Source organism: Chiloscyllium punctatum, chromosome 2 (assembly GCF_047496795.1).
Source record: "Chiloscyllium punctatum isolate Juve2018m chromosome 2, sChiPun1.3, whole genome shotgun sequence".
NCBI lineage: Eukaryota > Metazoa > Chordata > Chondrichthyes > Orectolobiformes > Hemiscylliidae > Chiloscyllium > Chiloscyllium punctatum.
In genome coordinates this window covers 115,345,704-115,371,303 of record NC_092740.1, presented here as the reverse complement: position 1 = coordinate 115,371,303, position 25,600 = coordinate 115,345,704, and the positions used below count along the sequence as shown (strand labels likewise).

Sequence of the window (25,600 nt, the reverse complement as noted above, 5' to 3'; positions counted from 1 at the left end):
AAATTCGGCAGTTCCAAAGACCATTTCAACATCTCTAAAATATTATTCCGGTACAAGTCATCCCTAATTTTTTTTTTAAAAAGTAAAATGTACACATCAGAAAGTTGATTTTTCCATGAGTTCATTTAAATTAAAAAAAAACAAAAAAAGTGCATGCCCAGAATCTTCAAACAAAGATAAACGTCTGTTAAATTTTTATTCTACTCAGTTCTCAAACTAGACTATGCAGATGGAGGAGCATTAAACGAAGACTTTGGTGTTTTCTAAAAGGTAGAGGGGAATATGACAGATGTGTGGCCCTTATTATGTATTGGAAGTGCATTAAGCTAGACGACTGTTCTCCTGGCAGCAGATATATCTAGGTCAGCTATATGAAAAGGAGTGCAATTTACTAAAGACAATTGTTCAGTCAAGCACATATTGTTAATTTTTTTTCAAACCTGTTTCTTCTTCACATCAGCTGACAGTTTTGGTAACCGTTGGATAGGCTGGCTGCTTAAGTCTAAAGACTCAGGTCGTGCCCGCTTTGATGGCTGCCATCCTGATTTTATCAGTTGCGCTCTATTCTTAGCAAAGATATATTCTGGCTGTTTTTTGTCTTGGTACCTCTTGAGGATAGGCTGTCAATACATGGAAGGAATTTTTTTTATTAGTGATAGGAAAATGCACCAAAATTCATATTGAAGAAACATCAGTTAAGCAAATTATATGGAAACTTGATATATAAACCATAATAATACAAGCCTGAGATTAGAAATAACTTGAAAGAATTTGTATTTCAACACTACCTTATAACCAATTCTTAGTGAACCCACATATTGTTGCAAGATTTCTGCCTACTAGCAACATTCCCATGTGACCTTCTTGGTCATCCTGAGTAGTCAGGTTAAAGTTAAAGTTTCCGTTTCATTCCTCACTTCCAAAGTGCACAGCTACCTCACTAACACACCAAATCAATTCCCAGGAAATACAACCTCATGCAGAGTTCAAACATGCAAGTTATGAAGTAAAAAGTGCAATGTAAACCATATTGGCTCAATGGGCTGAAGGGCTTTGACTGTATTGCATGATTCTATGGAATATTTGCTTCTACTTTGGTGACTGGAATTTTTGGTAATTGTTAGATCTCATACTTTCCAATGAGAGTCCAAGTCACTATATGGTTTCAGGAAACATTTATTTTCAATACAGCTTCATTTCTCCAGAGCAATAAGACACGCAAAAAGCTTCAAAATGTCTTAACTTATACAGTGCAAGTTCCACTCTATGTACGTACTTATTTTTAATCTGTTTGGACATGTAATGACACCTACAGGACACAATGGCCTTGAGCCCAGTAGCCATGGGTAAGGATGCTACACCACAAGACCCAGATGTCCTAAGTGTAACCCAATAGTGAAACCTAAATATGCTTTCAAAAAATTAGACAGGTTGGTATGACAAATGATATGACACCTCAGGAACAGCTGAGTCTTGAATCCAGGGCTTATGTCTGAGATACAGACACTACCACAGTGCCACAACAGCCCAAGCTCAATATTTTTAGAAAAAGATAATCATTAAAAGACCATAAGAACGTAATGAATATGAACAGGAGTAGGCTGCTCATCTGTTCAAGCCTGCTTTGCCATTCAATAGGATCATGGCTAATCTGACATTCCTCACACCAATTTTCATGTCTTTTCCCATTTTTCTTCCCCTGCCAAGATGAACTACTTCATATTTTCCAATTTTTATTCATTTGCCAAGTTTTAATCCACTTAACCTATTAATATCTCTCAATTTTGTATTCCTCTCACAACCTGCCTTTCCAACTATTTGTGCGTTGTGTGTACATTTGGCTAAAATACATTCATGTCCTTTCTCCAAATCATTAGTATATATTGTAAACATGTGCAGTCCCAGCATTGATCCCTGTCCAACCCTACATGTAACCAATCAAAAACAGAACAGTATACCCACACCCATTGTTTCCTGGCCATTAGCCAATTCACCATCTATGCCAATATACTATCTCCAAAACTATGGGTTCTTATGACCTCACCTTCTCTGTCTTAACCTTGTCATATGCCTTCTGGAAGTCCAAATACAACATATCTACTGATTCTTCTCTAACTACTCTGATCAAGATTTCCTCAAAAAATTCTAAGTTAGTCAGACAGGATTTTGCTTTCATGTTGCCATGCTGACTATGCTTGATTAGATTATGATTTTCCAAATGTTGTACTATTACTTTCTTAATAATTGATTCCAAAATTTGCCAACAGTAGATGTTAGGCTAACCAGTCTACAGTTATCTGCTTTTTGCCTCCCTCTTTTTTTGAAAAAGGATGTTACATTGGCAGCTTTCCAATTATCTGGCACTTTTCCAAAATGCAAGAATTTCTGGAAAATTACAACCAATGCATCAAATATTTCTACAGATACTTCTTTTAGGATCCTCAAATGCAAGACATCAGGCTCAGAAGCCTTATATCCCTTTAGCCCAAACTATCTTCCACAGTGAAGAGTGATGCAAAATCTGTTTAACTCCTCTTGTTTTTGTGTTCCCTATAACCGATTCCTAAAGTTCATTTTCTACAGGACCTACATACACTGAGCTCTCTTTCACATTTTATACACTTAAAGAATTACTGTTCTAGTTATAGTCCTTGCTAATTTGCCCTCAGTTTAATTTCTCACTATTTCTTTAGCCCTCCTTTCCTGAACTCTGAATTTATACCAGTCTTAAGGGCGATCACTAACTTTTACTTCCTTATATGCTTTTTCTTTCAATGTAATACTCTCCCTAACTTCTTTGGTTAGTCATGGTTGACTTATCCCTCTCTTTGAATCTTTCAGTAAAAATACCTCCTTCAATGTCTGCCACTGCTTCCTTACTGTCATTCCTTTTAAGCTATCGCCCCAGTTCATTTTAACTCATTCTACCCTTATTTTGTTGCAATGCCCTTGATTCAAGTTAAACACAGTTGTTTCCAAACTATACTTTAATTACTGAACTGAATATTAAGCCCTATCATGTTATGATCACTACTTGCTCGGGGATCTTTTTCGGAGGTCATTTACTAAACCTGCTCCATTACCCATTACCAAATCCAAGATAGTCTGCTCCCTAAATGGTTCGATGACATATTGTTCTTGGGTCCTACCACCCACCTGCAGCCAGGCAACAAACCAGTTCTCCCTGCTCAACTGTCCACCTCCACAATACACCCTAGCCCTCCACTTCTCCTTCCTCCTCCTCAATTTAATCTCCCTTACACCCCTCTCCAAAATCAAATTCAATCTCCCATCCCACTTCCCAGCCCACCTCCCTCCCACAACTACTCACCCCCACCACACCACATCCATGGCCCTCTCCTCCCCTTTAGCCTCGAGTCACTCAGACAGCCCTCAACCACACCACCTCCATTCCCTGATCCACTGTTCCAAACGCTGTCCCTTCTGAACTTATTAAAGAGAGGGTCCCCCTTATGCTCACTTTCCACCCAATCTATTCATCCAACGTATCATCCTCAAACACTTCTGCAAACTCCAACTAGACCCCACCCCTTCTCTGCCTTCCACAAGGACCATTCCCTTCACCAATCCTTGGTTGGTGTCACCCTCCCAAATCCCTCTCTGACATGTCCATCCTTGGTCTCCTCCATAGCCACCATTAATCAGACCGCACATCGCAGGAACAACAGCTCATTCTCCCCCTGGGTAGCGTGTAGCCCAGAGGGCTCAATACTCTCCAATTTCAACTAACCTTTCCAATCCATACCCTGACTCTCTTTCCAGCCCCATCTCCTCCCTTCCATCTCTTCAACCGACCCCTCCTTCCAGCTACCAACCAGATTCAGTCCGCCTCTCAAACTACCAGGTCATACCTATCACCTGTATTCACCTATCACCACCACACCCCTCTCCCCATCCATAACCCTTCCCCTTCTCCCACCCACCACTTTATCTGCAACTCCTCCTAACCCCACATCCATTCCTGAAGAATGGTTATATCCAAAACATTGGACTTCTCCACCTCCTGATGCTGCCTGGCTTGCTGTGCTCTTCCAGCCTTCCCTGCTTGTCTACCCAGGAAATTCTGGCAATTTTTTCCACTTTGGACACAATTGGCAAACCAAATGTAAATTACCACATACTTAGCTGGATTAAATGTGAATAGATTAATTATCAACTATTTACTTAATCACTCCTTCTATTTTTAAAAGCTAATTTGATAAACATAAGACTACTTGCTGGCCATATATCACAAGATGCTCATAATTTCTTGATATGTGCAATTTATGAGCAAGGCACCCTGCTGGCAATTTACATATGAAAAAGAAATCATTTAGCATCAATTGATGAGCAATCTATGATTTATTTAATGGCAAGAAATCCTGAGTTAAACAAATTTCCGACAACACTCTATTGTTACAGTGTCCCAATATGCAGTACTTTTGTGACTTACGCCATGTTGGACTACCTACCATTTGTGATTCTAGAGCAGATTCTAGATTCTGTTTACATTGGCCATTTCCAGTGCCCAACATTACACGAATGAATTTTATCATGAAAAGTGCATTCTAGGACAGCTGCCGAATGCAAATAATAAATACAAATGGACAAAGTAAAATTACATAAATGCTATAAGGTTGACTATTGCACAAAAATAAAAATGTCATCTTTTTTAAACAATTCCAGTTTCCAAAACAGTAAGAGATGTTAAACGCATATTATTTAGTTTAACATTCATATGGATAGTATGATTCTGTAGGTGGATAAAGCATTAGAATGCATGGCTCGTCATTATACCTTTAGAAGAATTGCAAAGGGTAAAGCAAAGATTAAAGACAAGTGTTGCAAGCATGAAGGACTTTCATTATGTGACTAGATTGGAGAAGCTAGGGTTAAAAAAGGGTTAAGAGGAGATTCACAGAGTTTTTCCCTCCCACTGTCTGTGACTCAACTCCTATCATTCATTCCACTATTCCTATCCACTTGATACTCCCCTCCCCATCAACTCTACTCCCAACCATCTGCACACTCCCACTCCCTGGCATCCACTCTGCTGCTCACTTCCCAGTTTCCCCATCCACACCCCCGACCCACACAGACAAATCCCATTTGATCCCTCACACCCTTGACATCTAGTCCACTGTTCCGTCACACTCCCCATTGTCCATTCTCTCTTACTCACCACTGTTCCCTTTCACACCATCATTTATTCCAGTTCTCTCAAACTTCCCATCTGTTCTGCCATCCACTCCCAGGTGAGGAGAAAATGGCAAAAGAAATGGGAAGAAATAGTGAAAGGAATAAGGTGGGGGAAAGCAATTAGCAAAACAAGGGGAAGCCACAATGTTTTGGGGTTCAAAGCAGAAAATGTAGCCTGAGTGAAGAGAAGTAATGGGGGAAGCAGTAATTGGAGATTGGAAATGGTGGTGAGCTGGGGAGCAGCAGACAGAGAAGGAAAACAGACAGAGAGGGAAGAAGAAAACTTTACTGTCTTTGCTCAACTTCCACCATCCTTAATATTGACTTGAGTACTTCCATAAGTGATGTCACAGATATTGACGCTGTCAGTTGCAGAGTCAGCAAACACACCCTTCACTCTTACATGAATATGAAAATGAATTGGCGCCTACCAATGGTTGCAGTTGAACGCGCTGCTCCCGTGCTATTCTTTTTTCCCGTGCTTTTGTATTCTGGGTAAACTTCAAAGCAAGTGGATTTGGAGTGGATTGTTTTGGTGCTGTGGAGATTAGTCTCGATTGCAGCTCTGAAGGATCAATGTCTAAATTTGGAGGAGTAACAGTGTCTCCAACTTGCTTTCTTTTCCTTTTAATGTTTGGCGGCACACATGCTGATGTATCAGGAAGGTGAAAGCTTTTGGACTGCAAAAATAAATGCGAAAATATCGTAAAATAAATTCAACTGCAATCATCATTTAAATAGCCTGTTTATTTCTTTAGATTGAAAAATGGAAATAAAAAGTCTTGACGCAAAATGTTTTAAGTATGCATTTAGTACATAATTGGATTAGTCATGTCATTGATAACACGATAGACGCAAATAACAGTCTTAAATGATTGGGTTATTGTATACAGTGAAAATCGGAAGTGGGGGGGGTGGAGAGGGAGGATGGGGGGGTGGAGAGGGAGGACGGGGGGGGAGGACGGGGGGGGAGGGGGGAGGGGGGGAAAAAGGGGGGGGGAAAAGGGGGGGGGAAAGGGGGGGGGGGGGAAAGGGGGGGGGGGAAAGGGGGGGGGGGGAAAGGGGGGGGGGAAAGGGGGGGGGGGGAAAGGGGGGGGGGGAAAGGGGGGGGGGGAAAGGGGGGGGAAAGGGGGGGGGGGGAGGGGGGGGGGGAAGGGGGGGGGGAAAGGGGGGGGGGGAAAGGGGGGGGGGAAAAGGGGGGGGGGAAAGGGGGGGGGGGAAAAGGGGGGGGGGGAAAGGGGGGGGGGAAAGGGGGGGGGAAAGGGGGGGGGGGGAAAGGGGGGGGGGAAAGGGGGGGGGGAAAGGGGGGGGGGAAAGGGGGGGGGGAAAGGGGGGGGGGAAAGGGGGGGGGGAAAGGGGGGGGGGAAAGGGGGGGGGGAAAGGGGGGGGAGGCAAAGGGGGGGAGGCAAAGGGGGGGAGGCAAAGGGGGGGAGGCAAAGGGGGGGAGGCAAAGGGGGGGGAGGCAAAGGGGGGGGAGGCAAAGGGGGGGAGGGGGAAGGGGGGGGAGGGGGGAGGGGGAAGGGGGGGGAGGGGGAAGGGGGGGGAGGGAGAAGGGGGGGGAGGGAGAAGGGGGGGGAGGGAGAAGGGGGGGGAGGGGGAAGGGGGGGAGGGGGAAGGGGGGGAAGGGGGAAGGGGGGGGAGGGGGAAGGGGGGGGAGGGGGAAGGGGGGGAAGGGGGGAAGGGGGGGAGGGGGAAGGGGGGGAGGGGGAAGGGGGGGAGGGGGAAGGGGGGGGGGAGGACGGGGCGGGAAAGGTGGGGGGGGGGGAGGATGGGGGGGGGGGGAAGGTGGGGGGGGGGGGAAGGCGGGGAGGACGGGGGGGGGGGAAGGGGGGGAGGAAGGGGGGGGGAAGGGGGGGGGGTGAAGGGGGAGGGGGAAGGGGGGGAGGGGGAAGGGGGGGAGGGGGAAGGGGGGGGAGGGGGAAGGGGGGGGAGGGGGAAGGGGGGGGAGGGGGAAGGGGGGGAGGGGGAAGGGGGGGAGGGGGAAGGGGGGGAGGGGGAAGGGGGGGGAGGGGGGGAAGGGGGGGAGGGGGAAGGGGGGGAAGGGGGGGAAGGGGGGAAGGGGGGGAGGGGGAAGGGGGGGGAGGGGGAGGGGAAGGGGGGGGAGGGGGAAGGGGGGGGAGGGGGAAGGGGGGGGAGGGGGAAGGGGGGGGAGGGGGAAGGGGGGGGAGGGGGAAGGGGGGGGGGAAAGGTGGGGGGGGGAAAGGTGGGGGGGGGGAAGGGGGGGGGGAAGGGGGGGGAGGGGGGGGGGGAGGAAGGGGGGGGGGGAAGAAGGGGGGGGGGGAAGAAGGGGGGGGGGAAGAAGGGGGGGGGGAAGAAGGGGGGGGGAAGAAGGGGGGGGGAAGAAGGGGGGGGAAGAAGGGGGGGGGAAGAAGGGGGGGGGAAGAAGGGGGGGGGAAGAGGGGGGGGGGAAGAAGGGGGGGGGGAAGAAGGGGGGGGGGAAGAAGGGGGGGGGAAGAAGGGGGGGGGAAGAAGGGGGGGGGAAGAGGGGGGGGGAAGAAGGGGGGGGAGGGAAGGGGGGGGGAGGGAAGGGGGGGGGGAGGGAAGGGGGGGGGGAGGGAAGGGGGGGGGGAGGGAAGGGGGGGGGGAGGGAAGGGGGGGAAGGGGGGGAAGGGTAGGGGGGGAGGGAAGGGGGGGAGGGGGGGAGGGAAGGGGGGGAGGGAAGGAGGGAAGGGGGGGAGGGAAGGGGGGGAGGGAAGGGGGGGAGGGAAGGGGGGGAGGGAAGGGGGGGAGGGAAGGGGGGGAGGGAAGGGGGGGAGGGAAGGGGGGGAGGGGGGGAGGGAAGGGGGGGAGGGGGGGAGGGAAGGGGGGGAGGGAGGGAGGGAAGGGGGGGAGGGGGGGAGGGAAGGGGGGGAGGGGGGGAGGGAAGGGGGGGAGGGGGGGAGGGAAGGGGGGGAGGGGGGGAGGGGGGGGGGGGAGGGGGGGAGGGGGGGGGGGAAGGGGGGGAGGGGGGGAGGGAAGGGGGGAGGGGGGGAGGGAAGGGGGGGAGGGAAGGGGGGGAAGGGGGGGGGGGAGAGAGGGCGGACGGGGGGGGGGGGAGGGAGGGGGGGTGGGGGAGAGGGAGGGGTGGTGGGGGAGAGGGAGGGGTGGTGGGGGAGAGGGAGGGGGTGGGGGAGAGGGGGAGGGGGTGGGGGGAGGGGAGGGGGGAGGGGGGGGAGGGGAGGGGGGGAGGGGAGGGGGGGAGGGGGGGAGGGGAGGGGGGGAGGGGAGGGGGGGAGGGGGGGGAGGGGAGGGGGGGAGGGGGGGAGGGGAGGGGAGGGGAGGGGGGAGGGGAGGGGGGGAGGGGGGGAGGGGAGGGGAGGGGAGGGGGGAGGGGAGGGGAGGGGGGAGGGGGAGGGGACAGGAGGGGACGGGAGGGGGGACGGGAGGGGGGACGGAGGGAGGGGGGGTGGGGGTGGGGACGGGGGTGGGGGAGGGGACGGGAGGGGGGGTGGGGAGTGGGGGAGGGGACGGGAGGGGGGTGGGGGAGGGGACGGGAGGGGGAGAGAGGGAGGACGGGGGGGGAGAGGGAGGACGGGGGGGGGGGAGAGGGAGGACGGGGGGGGGGAGAGGGAGGACGGGAGGGGGGAGAGGGAGGGGAGGGGGGTGGGGGAGGGAGGGGGTAGGGGGGGTGGGGGAGGGAGGGGGTAGGGGGGGTGGGGGAGGGAGGGGGTGGGGGAGGGGGGTGGGGGGAGGGGAGGGGAGTGGGGGAGGGGACAGGAGGGGGGGAGGGGACAGGAGGGGGGGAGGGGAGGGGAGTGGGGGAGGGAGGGGGGGTGGGGGAGGGGACGGGAGGGGGGGAGGGGGGTGGGGGGGGACGGGAGGGGGGAGGGAGGGGGGGTGTGGGTGGGGGAGGGGACGGGAGGGGGGAGGGGTTGGGGGAGGGGACGGGAGGGGGTGGGGGAGGGGACGGGAGGGGGGAGGGGGGACGAGAGGGGGGGAGGGAAGGAGGGAGCTGGGAGTGGGAGGGGGGAGTGAGATGAGAACGAGTGGGGTGTGGGAGAGGGGAGGATTGATGGGGTGGGGGTGTAAGGATTGATGGGGAGGGGGAGGGGAGTGAAACGGGAGTGGTTGCGGGTGGCGGATTAAGAGGGGACGGCAGAAAGTGGTTGCAGTGGAAAGGGAGGTTTCACATCCACGGTTTGATCACCACAACCTTCCCCCTCCAAGCGCCCAGTGAGGAATGTGTCTGACCGCTGCTTCTCCACTCATCTTGACTTCACATTTACCACCTTCTCTCGCTATGAGTATTTACTCACACTGGCCATGCCCGCAGTCCGGCTCGCCATTTCCTCCCACAATCTCCTCAGCTCGAACCGGCCTGACGGCTTGTTTCCTGTTGCTCGGCAACAGGGAAAGCGCTCCGAACCTTCCCGGCGTGCAACGCGGGGTGGGCGGGGCCTGAGAGCTGTGTGACGGGGAATCTAAACCATTGTGATGTCGCTGGAGACGCCCAGCCAACCAACACGGAGTAAGCACGTGGGACTGAAACTCCACCAATCCTTGTTCTGTCCAGCTCTGGGTGAAACGGACAGGGGTCAGAGTTGTCATAGCAACTGCTGGATGGTACCATTTTCCTTTGGCAGTGGTCTTTTTATTAAAGGACAAAGCAGGAGCAGGTAACTCACTATCTGTATGTGTGGGGCATCCATGGGCCTGAAGAAGGGTTAAACATTAACTTCTCCACCTCATGATGCTGTCCGGCTGCTGTGTTCTTCCAGCTTCCGGCCTATTTTGGATTCCAGCATCTGCAGTTTTTTCGTCTCTAACCTGTGTTACTTGTCATGCATCTTACCCTTGAGTTTAGGCTGTGGCTGTCGTGGCTTCAGACTACAGTCAAGAAATACATTGTAGTTCATATCATCCAACAGGAGAACAGTGGTTGTGGGATGGGGGGCCAGAGTTATACATTGGTAACAGGGAAAAGCCAAGTTGAATTCTTCAAAATCATCTCCAGCTCGCAGTTCGAATCTGAAACTTTGAAAAGTTCCAAGTTGCCTTAATAGCCAGCCAATAAAATTAAAGGGATTAAAACTTGTTCGTTGCTTGTTAGAAATGGGGAAAAGTGTTTTTTAAAGATATAGAAAAAACATGCAGAAAAGGTGTCCAGCAGAAAAACTATTAACTCTACAGGTACTTAGGGAAGTGGAGCTTTACTTTTAGTGAATAATTATGGTTAATTAAGTACTAATTCTGGATTGTAATATAAGCAAGTTAACTCTTTTAAAATTAAGTTTTCAGCAAAAAACTGAGATAACCAAAATGCCTGAGCTGTACACGAATGCTACAAAATTGATGAAATGTACAGAGAATATAATGTATCCAGGATTGATACAAAATGTTTCTTATTGAACTATCGACAAAATAATGAGAATGTCAGCACTAAACAGGGGAGGAGGGTTGCCAACATGGGGAAGGGGAAGTAACAAGGGTGGAGCGAAGATGGGCAGTTGTATAGCCTCGTAAGAGAGATTGGGTAATTAGGAGTCTGGAGAGGTGACCTCACTCAGCTCAAAGGTATAATTGTAAACTAACCCAAGTCTAATTCGCTCATTTGCTTATGCAATTGAAGCCCTTACTTGCAAGTTCGTAATACATTGTCTTGTTTCCATTTCTTGTAGTCTCATCTAAATTTTATTGAATTTTGTTTCTAACAGATTTGGGGGCTCGTCCGGGATCCCAAGCTCCGGTCGATCGGCAATTTCAGAAAAATTGGAGAAGGTGCATCCCGCCGATTTCGGCGGTCTCTACTTTCTCCCATTGCCGTAGCGGCTTGGGCGAGCGCGATCCGGACTGAGAGACCCTGGAAACAAGACGGGCAGACGCGACACGGCGGGTTCGGTTGGGTAACTCTTGTGCACAAGACCCGGGTAAGAGAAAGGTCTTAAATAAGTATTATCCGGGCGACCGGGGGAGGCAGCTGGTTTTGTTTTGTTGTCAGTCTTTGCCACGAGCGAGGCGCACTGAGACACGGTGGGTTGGTCGGGTAACTCTTATGAACTTAAGACCCGCATTCGTGGGCGGTCGGGATTTGCAGCAGTACTTGCTGTTTCGCCGTGGTTCTAGGTGCGCTGAAACGTGGTGGGTTGGTCAGCATTCGCAGACAGCCGAGATTTGCAGCATTACTTGCTGTTTCATCGCGGTGCGAAGGGCACCAAGACGTGGTGGTTCGGTCGGGTTACTCTTGTGTACGTAAGACTCGGGTAAAAGTACATTTCGGGCGACCTAGATTGACAACAGTTTTTGCTGTCTGGTATTGCCGTATGACGGGGCGCTCATTCGACCAGGTAACTTTTGTGCACAGACCAAGGTATGAAAATTTACTTTTAAGTCCCGGACCTTTAAAATTTACCTTGGTGGTCGGTTCCATACGAGAAGTACGGGGGAATTGGCAACTTTAAAAACATATAGAGAATAAAGGTCTTTAACTGGCTAGATTAATCTAATGAGTAATATGTCTAACTGATTCGACCACCCAGCCTTAGAATGGTTGTTAAGAGGGGAAATCCCCCACACGAAGGTCAGTGGGTATGGAAGAAGGTGACACCGGACCTCAGAGAGGTTAATTAAAATTACATAAAGAAACGGCCGAGTATTGAAGTGGGAAATAATATTAGTGATTTAAGTGTAGAAGGAGAAACTAAAGGGATGTCCGAGGACTGCATTCCAACGGACAGCTCCTTCCTCGGACGCGAGGAAAGGATAAAAAAAAATTATAAAATGTCAATAGGAAACAGCCTTACAGTCAGGAGGAATCAGATTATGCTTCGTGTCAGAAGGGCTAGTAGCTGAAGGGCTACTGAGGGTACACTTCGTAACTAACTTATAGCCAGACATCCAGAAAAATATTCAAAGCCTAGAGGAGTCATTGCAGGAAGCTCAAAGTGTCTGTGAATTTCAGTGTTTGTGTGTGTGTTTGTGTGTGTGTTTGTGTGTGTGTTTGTGTGTGTGTGTGTGTGTGTGTGTGAGAGAGAGAGAAGAGCTGTACAGCTAGTAGAAGGTTTAACCCTTTGTGATTCAGTCTGAATATACATTTGTTTGTTGGTGATTGAATGCTCCCTGGAGCTTGAGACCCGGGACTGTTTTGAATCTGATTTCGATTTTGGAAATTTTAGCATGATTTCTTTTAAGGATTTTGCAAGATTATGAAATGTTAACTCCTGCTCTTTTTACACGTCATGACTACCTTACTATTAGTTTCTAACTAATCTCTTTTTTCCTTACATAAATACGATTTGTGGAGGACAGTTAAAGTCTCAGTTCAACATTAGAGTGGAATAAATCAAAAAAAGAAAATCCTATGGTTAAAATCGGTGACCTTGGATTCAGCCATTATTCATGCATTTGAAGATTTTTTTTAAAAAACAACCTATAGCATTGTAATTGAGCAATGACTGGTCAGGACTACTTAAGAAAACTAATTTTGGATCAAGGGACTAAAACCGGGTAATTATAGTGGATTTCAAAGTTGGAGACTGTATGCATTTTACATTTTAAATATTAAACACTGAATAAATGAATTTATAATATATATGTAAGATTCCTAAATGTATATTTAGGAACAGGCTTTAAAGTTAGACAAGCATAAATTGATATTTGAGATTACAGTGACCAAGAAATATTGCAATATTTCTTTAAAAAAATCAAGGTCTAAACAAAACATTGGGTGATGAAGAATGGCCATGAGGTGGCCCTAAAGCTGTTCAGTTGGTTAAATCGGCTTAGCAATTGATCTGCCAACATAACATGAGAAGCAGAAACAGAGGGCAAAAATAGTGATAGCCACGGTTGATGAGGTAATAAAGAAAAGGACAAAACTAAAAGGATAAGGAAACTGGAATGGTGGTGGGTAGTATGTTGAAAATAAAGGGAAGAGAAGAGATCGGGAAGAGATGGTAAGGGGTCTGGTAGACAGGAACAAGGATCGAAAGTGGAAATCCCCACAGGCGAGATGTTATTACTGTGGAAAGACAGGTCACTTTAAGAGAAAGTGTCCAGATCCAAAAAAGGAAGTAAAGGCAGTGCCGTTTATGAACCTTGATGAAAAATAGGGGTGTCAGAAGTTCCTGCCCCCGGGGACCCACCAGGAACCTTTGATAAATTTAAAGGTGGGACCTTACAAAGAGGACGTAGTTTCCTAGTCGGTAGGGGGGGGGGGGGGGGGGCAGCAAGGTCATCTTTAAAATTTTAAGCCCAAGGGAGCGGGAATGAAAAAGTTAATTGGATTATGGCGACAGTTTTGTGATGAGAGGCACGAAGAATCAGCTTTGCACTCATGACGAGATATTGCCACCAAATTGGGGATTGAATTAACTGCAAATGGTGCTATGGAATCTGTTGAGGTTCTTAAAAATGAATGTGCTCGAGCAAAACAATTACAGGAACAGAATGAGAAGTCACAAGTGACTGGTAAACAAACAGAACTGCGCGATTACAGTTTTTTAAAAAATGTTTTAGTCACTTGTGGTGTTTCCACCCTGAATTATATAATATATATAATTAATACTTATAATAAATCAATTGTATTAGCCTGAATCAATATTAATTGGCAGGATTCCTTCACACATTCTCAGTGACCTGTCATATTGATTCATGGTTAATTTAAAACATGAACTGCGTTAATTCATTGTTAATTAAAGAATGGAAAGCTGCATTACTGATATGAGTGTGTGCAGGCAATGGCAGCAACAGTCTTATTGGTAGAGGAGAGTCGTAAAACTTACTTTTGGGGGAGCCTTAATAGTCAGCACCCCACATCAGGTACGGACCATACTAAATTAGAAAGCAGGACAATGGCTCACAGACTCTCGGATCTTGAAATATGAGACAATCTTAATAGAATAGGATGACCTTGTGTTAGTCACAGACAGTTGCTTGAATCCAGCTGCACTTCTGTGGCGGAGAGAGGGGGGGTGGCCTTGGCAATCCAGAACATGACTGCCTTGATTTTTCTGAATATCAGACTAAAGTGCGAATGAACTTAAGAGACGTACCGTTGCATGCAGGTGCTCAGTTGTTTATTGACTGGTCCTCCCGGATGATTGAGGGTAAAAGGCATAATGGATATGCTGTAGTAGATGGAATAGAGGGAAGCGTTATCGAGGCTGAAATACTGCCTAACGGCTGGTCAGCCCAAACTTGTGAACTCTATGCCCTAGAAAGAGTTCTCAGAACCTTAGAAAACAAAAAAGGAACAATATGTACAGACTCCAAATATGCGTTTGGAGTGCACATACCTTCAAAAAAAAAGAGGACTGATAAATAGCAAAGGAAAAGAACTAACACATGAGGAATTGATAAAACAAGTGCTGGAATCCCTGCTACTCCCCAGAGAAATAGCGATAGTTCACATAAACGGACATCAGAAGGGAAATGAACCGGAAGTAAGGGGAAATAGACTGTTCGATGAGGTAGTTAAAGAAGCGACCCTGAATCCACAAGGAGCAGTAATATACTCCCTAATACCTACAATTTCAGATCTTCAGGGTGCCCCGTTGTTTACTGCAAAGGGAGAAAAGGGACTAAAAGATTTAGGAGCTGCAAAGACAGCAGGTGGAGCAGCCTTATAGTAGTTAGTACCTCCCACCAAGTCAGAACTGTGTTAAACCAAAAGGCAGGGAGATGGTTGACGAGGCCATCCTGATGGAAGAAGATGACCTGGTGTTAGCAACAGATACCTGTCTAAACCCAGCTACCTTCTTATGGAAGGGAGAACCTCTAGACAAACGAGAATTAGAACATGACTGTTTAGATATCATAGAGTATCAAACCAAAATTTGACAGGACCTGAGAGATCTACCTTTACACGACGGGGATAGATCATTGAGAGTAGTGGAAGGAAGAAGACACAATAGATATGCAGTAGTGCACGGTAACAAAAAACAAACAGTGGAGGCAGACCGACTGTCAAACACATGGTCAGCCCAGACCTGTGAATTGTACGCATTAAATCAAGCTTTAAAACACTTAGAGAGTCGGGATGGGACAATTTACACTGATTCTATGTATAAAATAATAAGGGAAGGACTCAAAGGAGGAAGGAACCCAGGAGTGAGACCCTTCCAAAGTATACAGGTGGATTACACCAAACTACCCCCCCAGTGGGAAAACAGTAGTACCTGTTGGTCCTAGTAGACCACTTAACCGGGTGGTTGGAAGCTTTCCCAATGTCATTAGCCACCTCAAAAGGTGTGATGAAAACCCTCCTTGAACATATCATCCCATGATATGGAATAGTAGAAAGTATAGACTCAGACCAAGGTAGCCATTTTACTTCTAAGATCTTAGGAGGAGTAATGGCAGGATTAGAGATCTCTTGGGAATTCCACACCCCTTGGCACCCACCCTCCTCTGGGTGGGTGGAACGAATTAATCAAATCTTAAAGAAACAATTATCTAAGCTAGTCCTAGAGACTCAATTACCATGGACAAAATGTTTACCTATCGCATTGTTATACATTAGGACTGTTCCTAGACATGATATAGGCCTCTCTCCTTATAAAATGATGTTTGGATTACCTTTCTTGGGTGGAGAGGGGAATTACCAACTGTAGAGTTCAATGATAAGTTTTTAAAGAACTATATTGTGGTGCTCGGCTCTTCTTTGTCTATCCTTAGGAAGAAGGGTCTATTGACCCAGATACCTCCACTTGAGTTCGACAACCAGGCGATTGGGTCCTGATCAAGACCTGGAAAGATACCAAACTCCACCTGAGCTGGGAGGGACCATTCCTAACCCTCCTGACTACTGAGACAGTTATCCAAACTGCTGAGAAAGGGTGGAGTCATCACACTCACGTCGAAGGACCTGTGAACACCCCATTGGCAGAGTGGCACACTCATCCAACAGACAACCCTCTGAAAATTAAGCTGAGAAAGAGGGAATGAACTAAGATAAAAGACTCTTTTAATATTTGATGATATATATTGTATTGATTTAAGGGTTGCGTGGACTCACCTCTCCCTGGCGCCTAAAAAGATTAAGATAGGGCGATAGGAAGGTAGATAGTGGTTAGAAATGGATGGGTATTGGTATAGTATTATAACAATAGTAATACTAACTATTGGAGGAAACTGGAGAAATCACTTTACCACACTATGCCAAAATTATGCTGAACAAAAGGGACTTACTAATTGTTGGGTCTGTGCAGAGATCCCACACCATGGCGAATCTGGGATCCTCACCTCGGTAATACCGTTTATCAAAAAGGATATAATTTTGCAGGGTGGTTCCCTAGACCAGCTCCGAGAACCACGGGTATTATCGATAGCTTTATAATTTCTCCACCGAAAGGCGCAGTGACTACCACCTGCTTTTGTAATCAGAATGATGCTGCACCCTTCCAATTAGGAAAATCATCTTGTGTCTCCACCAGCCAAGCCACGACCAAGACCGCTCCCCAAATATTAAATGGAACCTATTGGGTATGCGGCTGGAAGGCCTATCCATTTATTCCCGGGGAAAAATACGTTTGAATGACCGAATGCATAGGAAGAAATGCATGTTTTGATGTTGATGAGTCAGTGCCTCAAAACCAGAAAGGCTGGAGTGGCCGCTGTTCCCTTGCTTATATAATTCCTCACCTCCGATTAGAAAAACATGAACACAACCTGAGGAAGGAAGGGGGAGTAAAACGTAAGACCCGAGAGGTCTCTGACCATCTGTTGTGGACAGTATTCCCAAGCTACTGCACAGCAAGGGCAGGGGTAGAGATATATAAACTGGTGGCTGCCCTTGAGAAATTAATTAATAATACCTCCGACGTAATGGGAGAAACTCAGTCCCAAATATCGGCCATATCGAAATGATTGCCACAAGATTAACAGCTTTACAGAATCGAATGGCTCTAGATTATTTCTTGGCAAAAAAAGGGGGAACCTGTGCACTAATTGGTAAGGAATGTTGCATCTTCATCCCAGACACCACTTCCCTAGTGGAAGATAAGGCAGAAATAGTAAAGAAAAAGATAAAGAATATAAAAGAAATTGAGAATAAACTTTGAAAAGATGAGAGATGGGAATGGGGTGATTGGGGACTGACCAGTTGGGAAAATGGTTAGCTAATTTAGGCATTTATGTATAACTGATAATAGTAGGTTTAATAATATGATTTAATGTGTTAAAGTAGATAATGAGTAAGTTGATAATGTCCTTAGGAGGACAACAAATCAATGATGGTCATGACAAAAGTAAGCGTATAAGAAAGAGTAATAGAAACGGCAAGTTTGTGAACCTGTACACCTTAGGGTGAAAAGAGGGCAGAAAATAAAAAAATCAAAAACAACAAATGGTAAAAGAAAAGAAATGGGGGAGTTGTTAGAAATGGGGAAAACTGTTGTTTTTGAAGATAGAGAAAAAGCATGCAGAAAAGTGGTCCAGCAGGAAAACTGTTAACTCTGCAGGTACTTAGGGAAGTGTATCTTTACTTTTAGTGAATAATTATGGTTAATTAAATACTAATTCTGGAGTATAATTAATATAGGACATTGCTTAGGCCACTCTTGGAATATTGCGTGCAATTCTGGTCTCCTTCCTATTGGAAAGATGTTGTGAAACTTGAAATGGTTCAGAGAAGATTTACAAGGATGTTGCCAGGGTTGGAGGATTTGAGCTATAGGAAGAGGCTGAACAGGCTGGGGCTGTTTTCCCTGGAGTGTTGGAGGCTAGAGGGTGACAAGTGGATGGATAGGGTAAATAGGCAAAGTCTTTTCCCTGGGGTTGGGGAGTCCAGAACTAGAGGGCATAGGTTGAGAGTGAGAGGGAAAGATATAAAAGGGACCTAAGGGGCAACTTTTTCATGCAGAGGGTGGTACGTGCATGGAATGCCAGAGGAAGTGGTGGAGGCTGGTACAATTGCAACATTTAAGAGGCATTTGGATAGGTATATGAATAGGAAGGGTTTGGAGGGCTATGGGCCGGGTGCTGTCAGGTGGGACTAGATTGGGTTGGGTTGGGATATCTGTTCGGCATGGACTGGTTGGACCTGTTTCCATGCTGTACATCTCTATGACTCTATGACTATAAGCAAGTTAACTCTTTTAAAATTAAGTTTTCAGCACAAAAACTGAGATAACCAAAATGCCTGAGCTGTACAAGAATGATACAAAATTGATGAAATGCACAGCGAATAGAATGTACCCAGTATTGATACAAAATGTATCTTCATGAACTATCGACAAAATAATGAGAATATCAGCACTAAACAGGGAGGAGAGTTGCCAACATGGGGAAGGGGAAGTAACCAGAGTGGAGTGAAGATGGGCAGTTGTATAGCCTCGTAAGAGAGATTGGGTAATTAGGAGTCTGGAGAGGTGACCTCACTCGGCTCAAAGGTATAACTGTAAACTAACCCAAGTCTAATTCGCTCATTTGCTTATGCAAATGAAGCCCTTACTTGCAAGTTCGTAATAAATTGTCTTGTTTCCAGTTTTTGTGGTCTCGTCTAAATTTTATTGAATTTTGTTTCTAACATTGCTTAAATTACATATTGCTTCAATTCTAGATAGCTATTAAACACACACTCCCCCACCCCAAACACCCACAAACACCTAATTTTACCCGAGCATGTCCCTCAACAGATTTAACTATACTGAACTTCCTACAGACACTTGACACAAATTCATCCCCTCTAACCCAACAGACAATTCTCTCCAGATACCCCTCATGTCCACTTAATCACCTTCTAGATTCAAGAACTGTGGTCCTCCTGACCTGTTCACTATTCCCTTGACCTCTGTCAGATGGTATCCCCTTGGTCTGACACCCAAACACTGCTATTGTCCCAATCCTTCAACCTGTCCTGAAATACTCTCTCTAATCCCCACGAATGCCCCGAAAGCGCTCATGTTCACTTGTAACCAGTACACGCAACGTACTCATAAGTCCTCATCCACTGAACAGCCACCCTGTCTTCCACCTGCCATCCTATTTCCCCAAACACCTGGCACTGCTAAATTCCTCATTCACTTGACACCGGTACCCCTCACCCAGAAGCCACCCTATGCCACCTCCTTTCAGCTGTCAAGGACATGGGGTTTCAGTGCTGATTCCTTCCACTGCTGCCTGTACAAATTCCTGGACTGCATTACTTTGGTGGGGAAGGCTTTGTCCCCAACATTTCTGGATAGTTTGAAAACAGGACTATGATCCAAATTCTAAGATTCAATCAATCTATCTGCACACTAGCTATATAAAAATGTTGAGGATAATAATACGGGTTTACAGGGATAACTATTTAATACTGTGTAAGTTGCAATAATCCGTTCAATATTAAACAGCAAAACTCCAATGTGAGCTATCGCCAGATAATTGAATTTTAAAAATGACAAAATTTACTTGTATTCTGTTACATCATCACTATGGGGAGGGGAGGGTGTGGGTGGTGTCATAATTACACCGGCACCACTCCACACCTCTTCCTCCGCTACATTGATGACTGCATTGGTGCCACCTCGTGCTCCCGCGAGGAGGTTGAGCAATTCATCAACTTCACCAACACATTCCACCCTGACCTTAAATTTACCTGGACCATCTCTGACACCTCCCTCCCCTTCCTGGACTTCTTCATCTCCATTAATGACGACCGACTTGACACCGACATTTTTTACAAACCCACCGACTCCCACAGCTACCTGGATTACACCTCTTCCCACCCTACCTCCTGCAAAAATGCCATCCCGTATTCCCAATTCCTCCGCCTCCGCCGGATCTGCTCCCAGGAGGACCAGTTCCACCACAGAACACACGAGATGGCCTCCTTCTTTAGAGACCATAATTTCCCTTCCTACGTGGTTACAGATGCCCTCCAACACATCTCGTCAACATCCCGCACCTCTGCCCTCAGACCCCACCCCTCCAACCGTAACAAGGACAGAAAGCCCCTGGTGCTCGCCTTCCAACTTGCACATAAACTAAATCTTCCGCCGACATTTCTGCCACCTCCAAATGGACCCCACCACCAGGGATATATTTCCCTCCCCACCCCTTTCCGCCTTCCGCAAAGACTGTTCCCTCCGTGACTACGTGGTCAGGTCCACGCCCCTCTACAACCCACCGTCCCATCCTTGCACCTTCCCCTGCCACTGCAGGAATTGCAAAACCTGCTCCCTCACTTCCATCCAAGGCCTTAAAGGAGCCTTCCACATCCATCAAAGTTTTACCTGCACATCCACCAATATCATTTATTGGATCCGTTGCTCCTGATGCTGTCTCCTGTACATTGGGGAGACAGGACGCCTCCTAGCAGAGCACTTTAGGGAACATCTCTGGAACACCCGCACCAATCAACCACACCGCCCTGTGGCCAAACATTTCAACTCCCCCTCCCACTCTGCCGAGGACATGGAGGTCCTGGGCCTCCTTCACCGCCGCTCCCTTACCACCAGACGCCTGGAGGAAGAACGCCACATCTTCCACCTCGGAACACTTCAACCCCAGGGCATCAATGTGGACTTCAACAGTTTCCTCATTTCCCCTTCCCCACCTCACCCCAATTCCAAACTTCCAGTTCAGCACTGTCCCCATGACTTGTCCTACCTGCCTATCTTCTTTTCCACCTATCCACTCCACCCTCCTCCCTGACCTGTCACCTTCATCCCCTCCCCCACTCACCTATTGTACTGTATGCTACTTTCTCCCCACCCCCACCCTCCTCTCATTTATCTCTCCACCTTTCAGGCAATCTGTATTCCTGATATAGGGCTTTTGCCTGAAATGTTGATTTTACTGCTCCTCAGATGCTGCCTGAACTGGTATGGAGGGAAGGTCTTCTGAGAAAAGGCTGAGGAACTTGAGGCTGTTTTCGTTAGAGAGAAGTTTGAGAGGTGACTTAATTGAGACATATAAGACAATCAGAGAATCAGATAGGTTGGATAGTGAGAGCCTTTTTTCTCAGATGGAGATGCCTAGCATGAGGGCACATATCTTTAAATTAAGGGGACATAGGACCGATGTCAGGGGTAATTTCTTTACTCATTATCACGCATTGTATAGGGTGAAAAGCCCCCTTTGAACTGCCTAGCAGGTACCTTATTACTGATGTGTCATGTTGTCAAAGGGCTGCAAATTCTGGGATCTACGAATCACTTGTCAAGGGATCCAACATCGAGAAGCTAGGTTTAATTTTCTTTCTTACATGGTCAACGCCATGGGGTGTCAGGAGATTTGGAGGCAAGAGTAAGAAGAGGGCTTTCAGAGGTCACCATTTTGCCCACTATATGTGTCTCTAATTCTCTCAGTTTGGGAGAATTTGAACCCCCCCCCACTCCCCAACCTTTCCATCAGAAATTCAGCAGACAAATTGTTTTGGTTTCCTAGGCAGGAACTAGCCACCTTTCAAACCTGCTGGAGAAACAAGTGATTGAGGTAGTGGGTGGAGGCTGTTAAGTAACCATTAATTGATCACTTAAAAACTTGTAATGATTCCAGAAAGTTGGGACCTTCTTGCCCAACACTTCATTGCAGAGATGCTGAGGAGAAGGTGATTTTCTCTCTAAGCAATAAGTCACCCAATTATTTCCTTCTCTCACCAACTGCAGGGAGGAGAAATTCCACCATGAAGTTTATTGAAGTTTATGCCAACAAACTAATAGGCATGAGTTCCGTGAAAGGATGCTGTCTATGCGTGCATTCAAGGTAGAGATTCTCCAACCCAGGATGATTTAATTAGGATCTTTCTTGAAGCTTGAGATAGCCATTGCTGAAGACACAAAGCTCACCTGTCTTTTAGCAGCCATCTCAGACACTGCTCAGAAGGCTAGTTTTAACCATGAAAATAGTTCCAGAAGCTTCCAAAGAAACACAACCAAGGGTCAATTTATGAGTGGGAAGGACATGCATTCACTGGGTAGACTATGTCACAAAATACGACATGCAGACCCTGACAATATTACTGAATTTTAGCAATAAAATATACATTCCACAATCTGTATAAATACTGGTTTTAAGATTCCAATAAGTTCTGTTCCGCTGGCTAAGCAAAATCCCCAATACTTACACAGTATGGCTTTTATCAGATGTAATACATAGAAATTACTCAATAAGCTAGTAAGTGCTTCAGCGAGCCATAATTCCAAATGATACGTTCATCCATGTTCAATACTTCATTTTTAAAGAGAAGAGGGGGCATTTACTATGACCAAGGTTGTCAAACTTAAACTCCTTCCTTATCGCATTTCTCCTGAAAGAAGGCTATCTTGAATCTTTATCAAGGATGGAAAATAATGTTGGAACTCCTGTCCCAAACTCAAACTTCAGCCATTGCAGAGCTACAAGACATATCTGTCCACCTCCCAGTCCTTTCTGTTGCACTTAAACTGAGGCCCTATAGTGTACTACGCAATGCAAAATCAGATGAAAGTTGGGTCCAGGAATGCAGTGGATCTGCTGTACAAACCATGCAAATGCAGGCAATGGTTAATGACATCACACAAATGCCACTACTCTACCTTTTGTTTCGTGCTTTAATTATGAGACATTCACAAAATGCAACAAGGAAGTGACAGAAAACAATATAAATTTGGTCAGGCCTTTGTTAATACTTTACTACTTCTACCCCAATCTTTGTCGTTATGCTATTTATTTACATTTAAATCTAAAAATGCATATCAGCCTCAGTAAATTGAAGTCCAAACCAAAATACTTTGTATAGTACAGGCAATTTTGAATTTTTAATAAACCACTGTTTCGCATTTTAGAACTGTCAAGTCGATTGCAATTTTGAATTTGCACCAAAGTGATTTAGAGGCTTCCATACCTTCTCCTTTATAATTGTCCTGTGCCCCACCCCATCATCACCCCAAGTCCAATCATACTGACATCTTACTAATTGTGCTTGCCTTAACACTTTGGTTGGATTTTCAATCTCTGTTTGCAACAGAACAGCAATAAAAGGCCAAAGTCATAATAAAATAAATAGTAAAATTCAGCTTTGGCAACATTGCAATCCACACAACGATGAATTTATTAGTGCATTAGATGGTAGCAAACACTAAACCGATATTCACAAAAGAAGTAAGTTAGCATTACGTTCACAATAGCTAGTTTGTTAATCTTTTATAAAGCAAACATTGCTGGAATTTGTCATCAGGGACAGAGACAGTGAGCACGTGGATAATTTGAAGGTTCTATGAAGATAGATCATGTCTCGGTAAGCTATTAGCGTTCTTTACACAGTGTAAGAGGAAGTTAATATTGAGGCACAAACCAGTTGAGAAAATATCTGACAAAGAAAGGAAACTTTGGGAGGTAGGTAGAAAATTTGAGATAAAACAGAGACACACAGATTAAAAAAAACGTTAGGTTTTCATTATATTTAAATGACATGGATTTGGGAACACAAAGGGAGTATATTCAAGTTTACTGATGATAATAAGCTGGCAGCTATGTTAAGCAGGTAACTATAAAAAGACATGATTAACAAAAAAAAATTGCATTTAGGTAGTTCCTGTAATCTAGGAAAATGAAGAGGAATAATCATAGGAAATGAATTTGGAGGGCCGTGACCCAATGGAGTACATGTATTGTGCTACAAATCATGACCCCTTCTTCCCAACACAGATGTGAAAAGATTTAGTCAAACTATCCAAAGTTCTCAGTTTACCTGAGAACCTTACTCATGTTAAAAGAAAACACTCACCTGGTTTTAGTCCTTAACAATAAAATAACTATGTATTCCAAAAAAATGGTAATCAGGATATATGAATTTCTAACTTCTTTACAAAATATTTTACAACTTAAATTCTGTGGAATTTGCAGAGAAGTCTGAATGGAAGACAGCTAACCATCACTGGATACTTTCTACTACCTTTACACAGGAGAGAGATGTTTTTGAATGCTTTCTGTTGATGTAGGTGAGGTGATGATCAGGGAAAATGCAGTGTTTGCAATCATAATTGCAGAGGATGCAGTTTGATTTGAATCATTCATTGCTGTGACAAGGGGTGAGAATATGACATCCAGTAGCAAAGTGTGATTTACAGCTCATTAGATGTAAAACTGATAGATGGGAATATAATCTAACTCCGTGAAGCAGAATGATAGCGAGCAGTACACAGATATATTGGCAAAGTTGCTGGAATTGTACTGACAGGTAAATTGATATCTATATTCTTTAAAATAACTGATTTCCACCTCATGTTGCACTGTACTTTCCAAATGGCTTGCTGACTTGGACATATGACCTCCCATTATCTGGCCACTTCTCCAATCCAGCAAAACCCCAAAGACGACAGATTACAGAAGTATAGCCTGTAGTGAGCATGAAACTTTCACTGATTGTTGTTAGGATCCATCTGGGACTTTGGAGGTAGAAATAGAACTGGTAAATCTTTCTTTGCTTTCACCGTTTTAAAATGTTTAAGTTCAGTAGTCCAATTAGAAGGCTAATATAATAGCTGCCTCAGGTGACTAAGCAACAGTTATCAGTCACCTAAAGCCTGAAAAGGGGCTCAGTAAGTGTTGATTACTATTGAAGCTTAACTATATGAATCATCTCAACTCACCTTAGCTCTGAAAGGGCCTGTTGGAACCTTGAATATCCACAGGACACAGGTGGGCAGTATTTCATTCGGTTAGTTGAATTCCGGATAATCGAATACTGGATAACATAGTTTAGCCGAGCATCGGGACCTTGCGATCTTGCCGGATAATCCGATATTTGGATAGTCGGATACCAGATAGTGGAGGTTCTTCTAACTGTTCACTGTCAGGAAGGAGAGATCACACCCAGAGTGAGACACAGCCTGAGTGAGTACTGTATAATGTTTGCAGAATTTGGAGGCAGCATGGGAATTCACTGCAGAGGGGAAGACATGCTTTTTGCTTGTTTTTTTTGGCTCATAGTTTATAAAGTCTTTTTTTTAAAACAGAATAAATTGAAGCCAAGAATTAGGTGCCCAGCACAAAAGAAAGTGCGATTGCTGTAAGTTCATTGGTTGTTCATAGCTACTAATTTGACAGTCTATTACAGATCACTTTCAGATTTAAGGTAAGTTGGGGAAATACTTACAGGTTTCAAACTGAAAGACCAAAAGGAAACTCTTAAAACTCTTAAAAATCAAAGTAAGAACTAACTAAACAAAATAGAGATGCCCAGCCAGACAATGTGTTGTACCTGCATGATGTGGGAGCTGGTGGATCCTATTGTGGTTCAAAGTGATCACATCTGCAGCAAATGTTGGTTGTTTGAGGATCTCCACTCAGAGGTGAGTTCCAACACTGTGCCATGTCAGGGAAAGGAGAGTTGCCTGGATGCTGTGTTTCGGTAGGCAGTCACACAATTTAGATTAATTGCCTTGAATTCGATCAGTGATCAGGGACAGGAGGGATTGACTATGAACAAGGCAGGCACTCCAAGAGGTAGTACTGAAGGAGCCTTAGCCCTTGAGCTTGTCTATCATGTGGATGAGAGTGTAGTGAGGGTGAGTAA

The 25,600-nt window shown here is 46.1% G+C and overlaps 2 protein-coding genes across 2 annotated transcripts in view; one reads left to right on the top strand and one right to left on the bottom strand.

The window, feature by feature from the left end:
- The window catches only part of dnah6 (dynein, axonemal, heavy chain 6), a 310,227-nt gene extending 300,677 nt beyond the window's left edge, over nt 1-9,550 (bottom strand). Inside the window, exons 1-3 of the mRNA XM_072587520.1 lie at nt 9,435-9,550; nt 5,631-5,879; nt 441-620 (exon numbers count right to left, since the gene is read on the bottom strand). Coding sequence (XP_072443621.1) covers nt 441-620; nt 5,631-5,879; nt 9,435-9,464 — 459 coding nt within the window. The 5' untranslated portion in view covers nt 9,465-9,550. The remainder of the gene's footprint in view (nt 1-440; nt 621-5,630; nt 5,880-9,434) is intronic.
- A 43-nt stretch (nt 9,551-9,593) lies between these two features.
- The window catches only part of LOC140487980 (tyrosine-protein kinase JAK2-like), a 295,730-nt gene continuing 279,723 nt past the window's right edge, over nt 9,594-25,600 (top strand). Inside the window, exons 1-2 of the mRNA XM_072587498.1 lie at nt 9,594-9,794; nt 10,833-11,045. The gene's annotated coding sequence lies outside the window, so the exon portion shown is untranslated. The remainder of the gene's footprint in view (nt 9,795-10,832; nt 11,046-25,600) is intronic.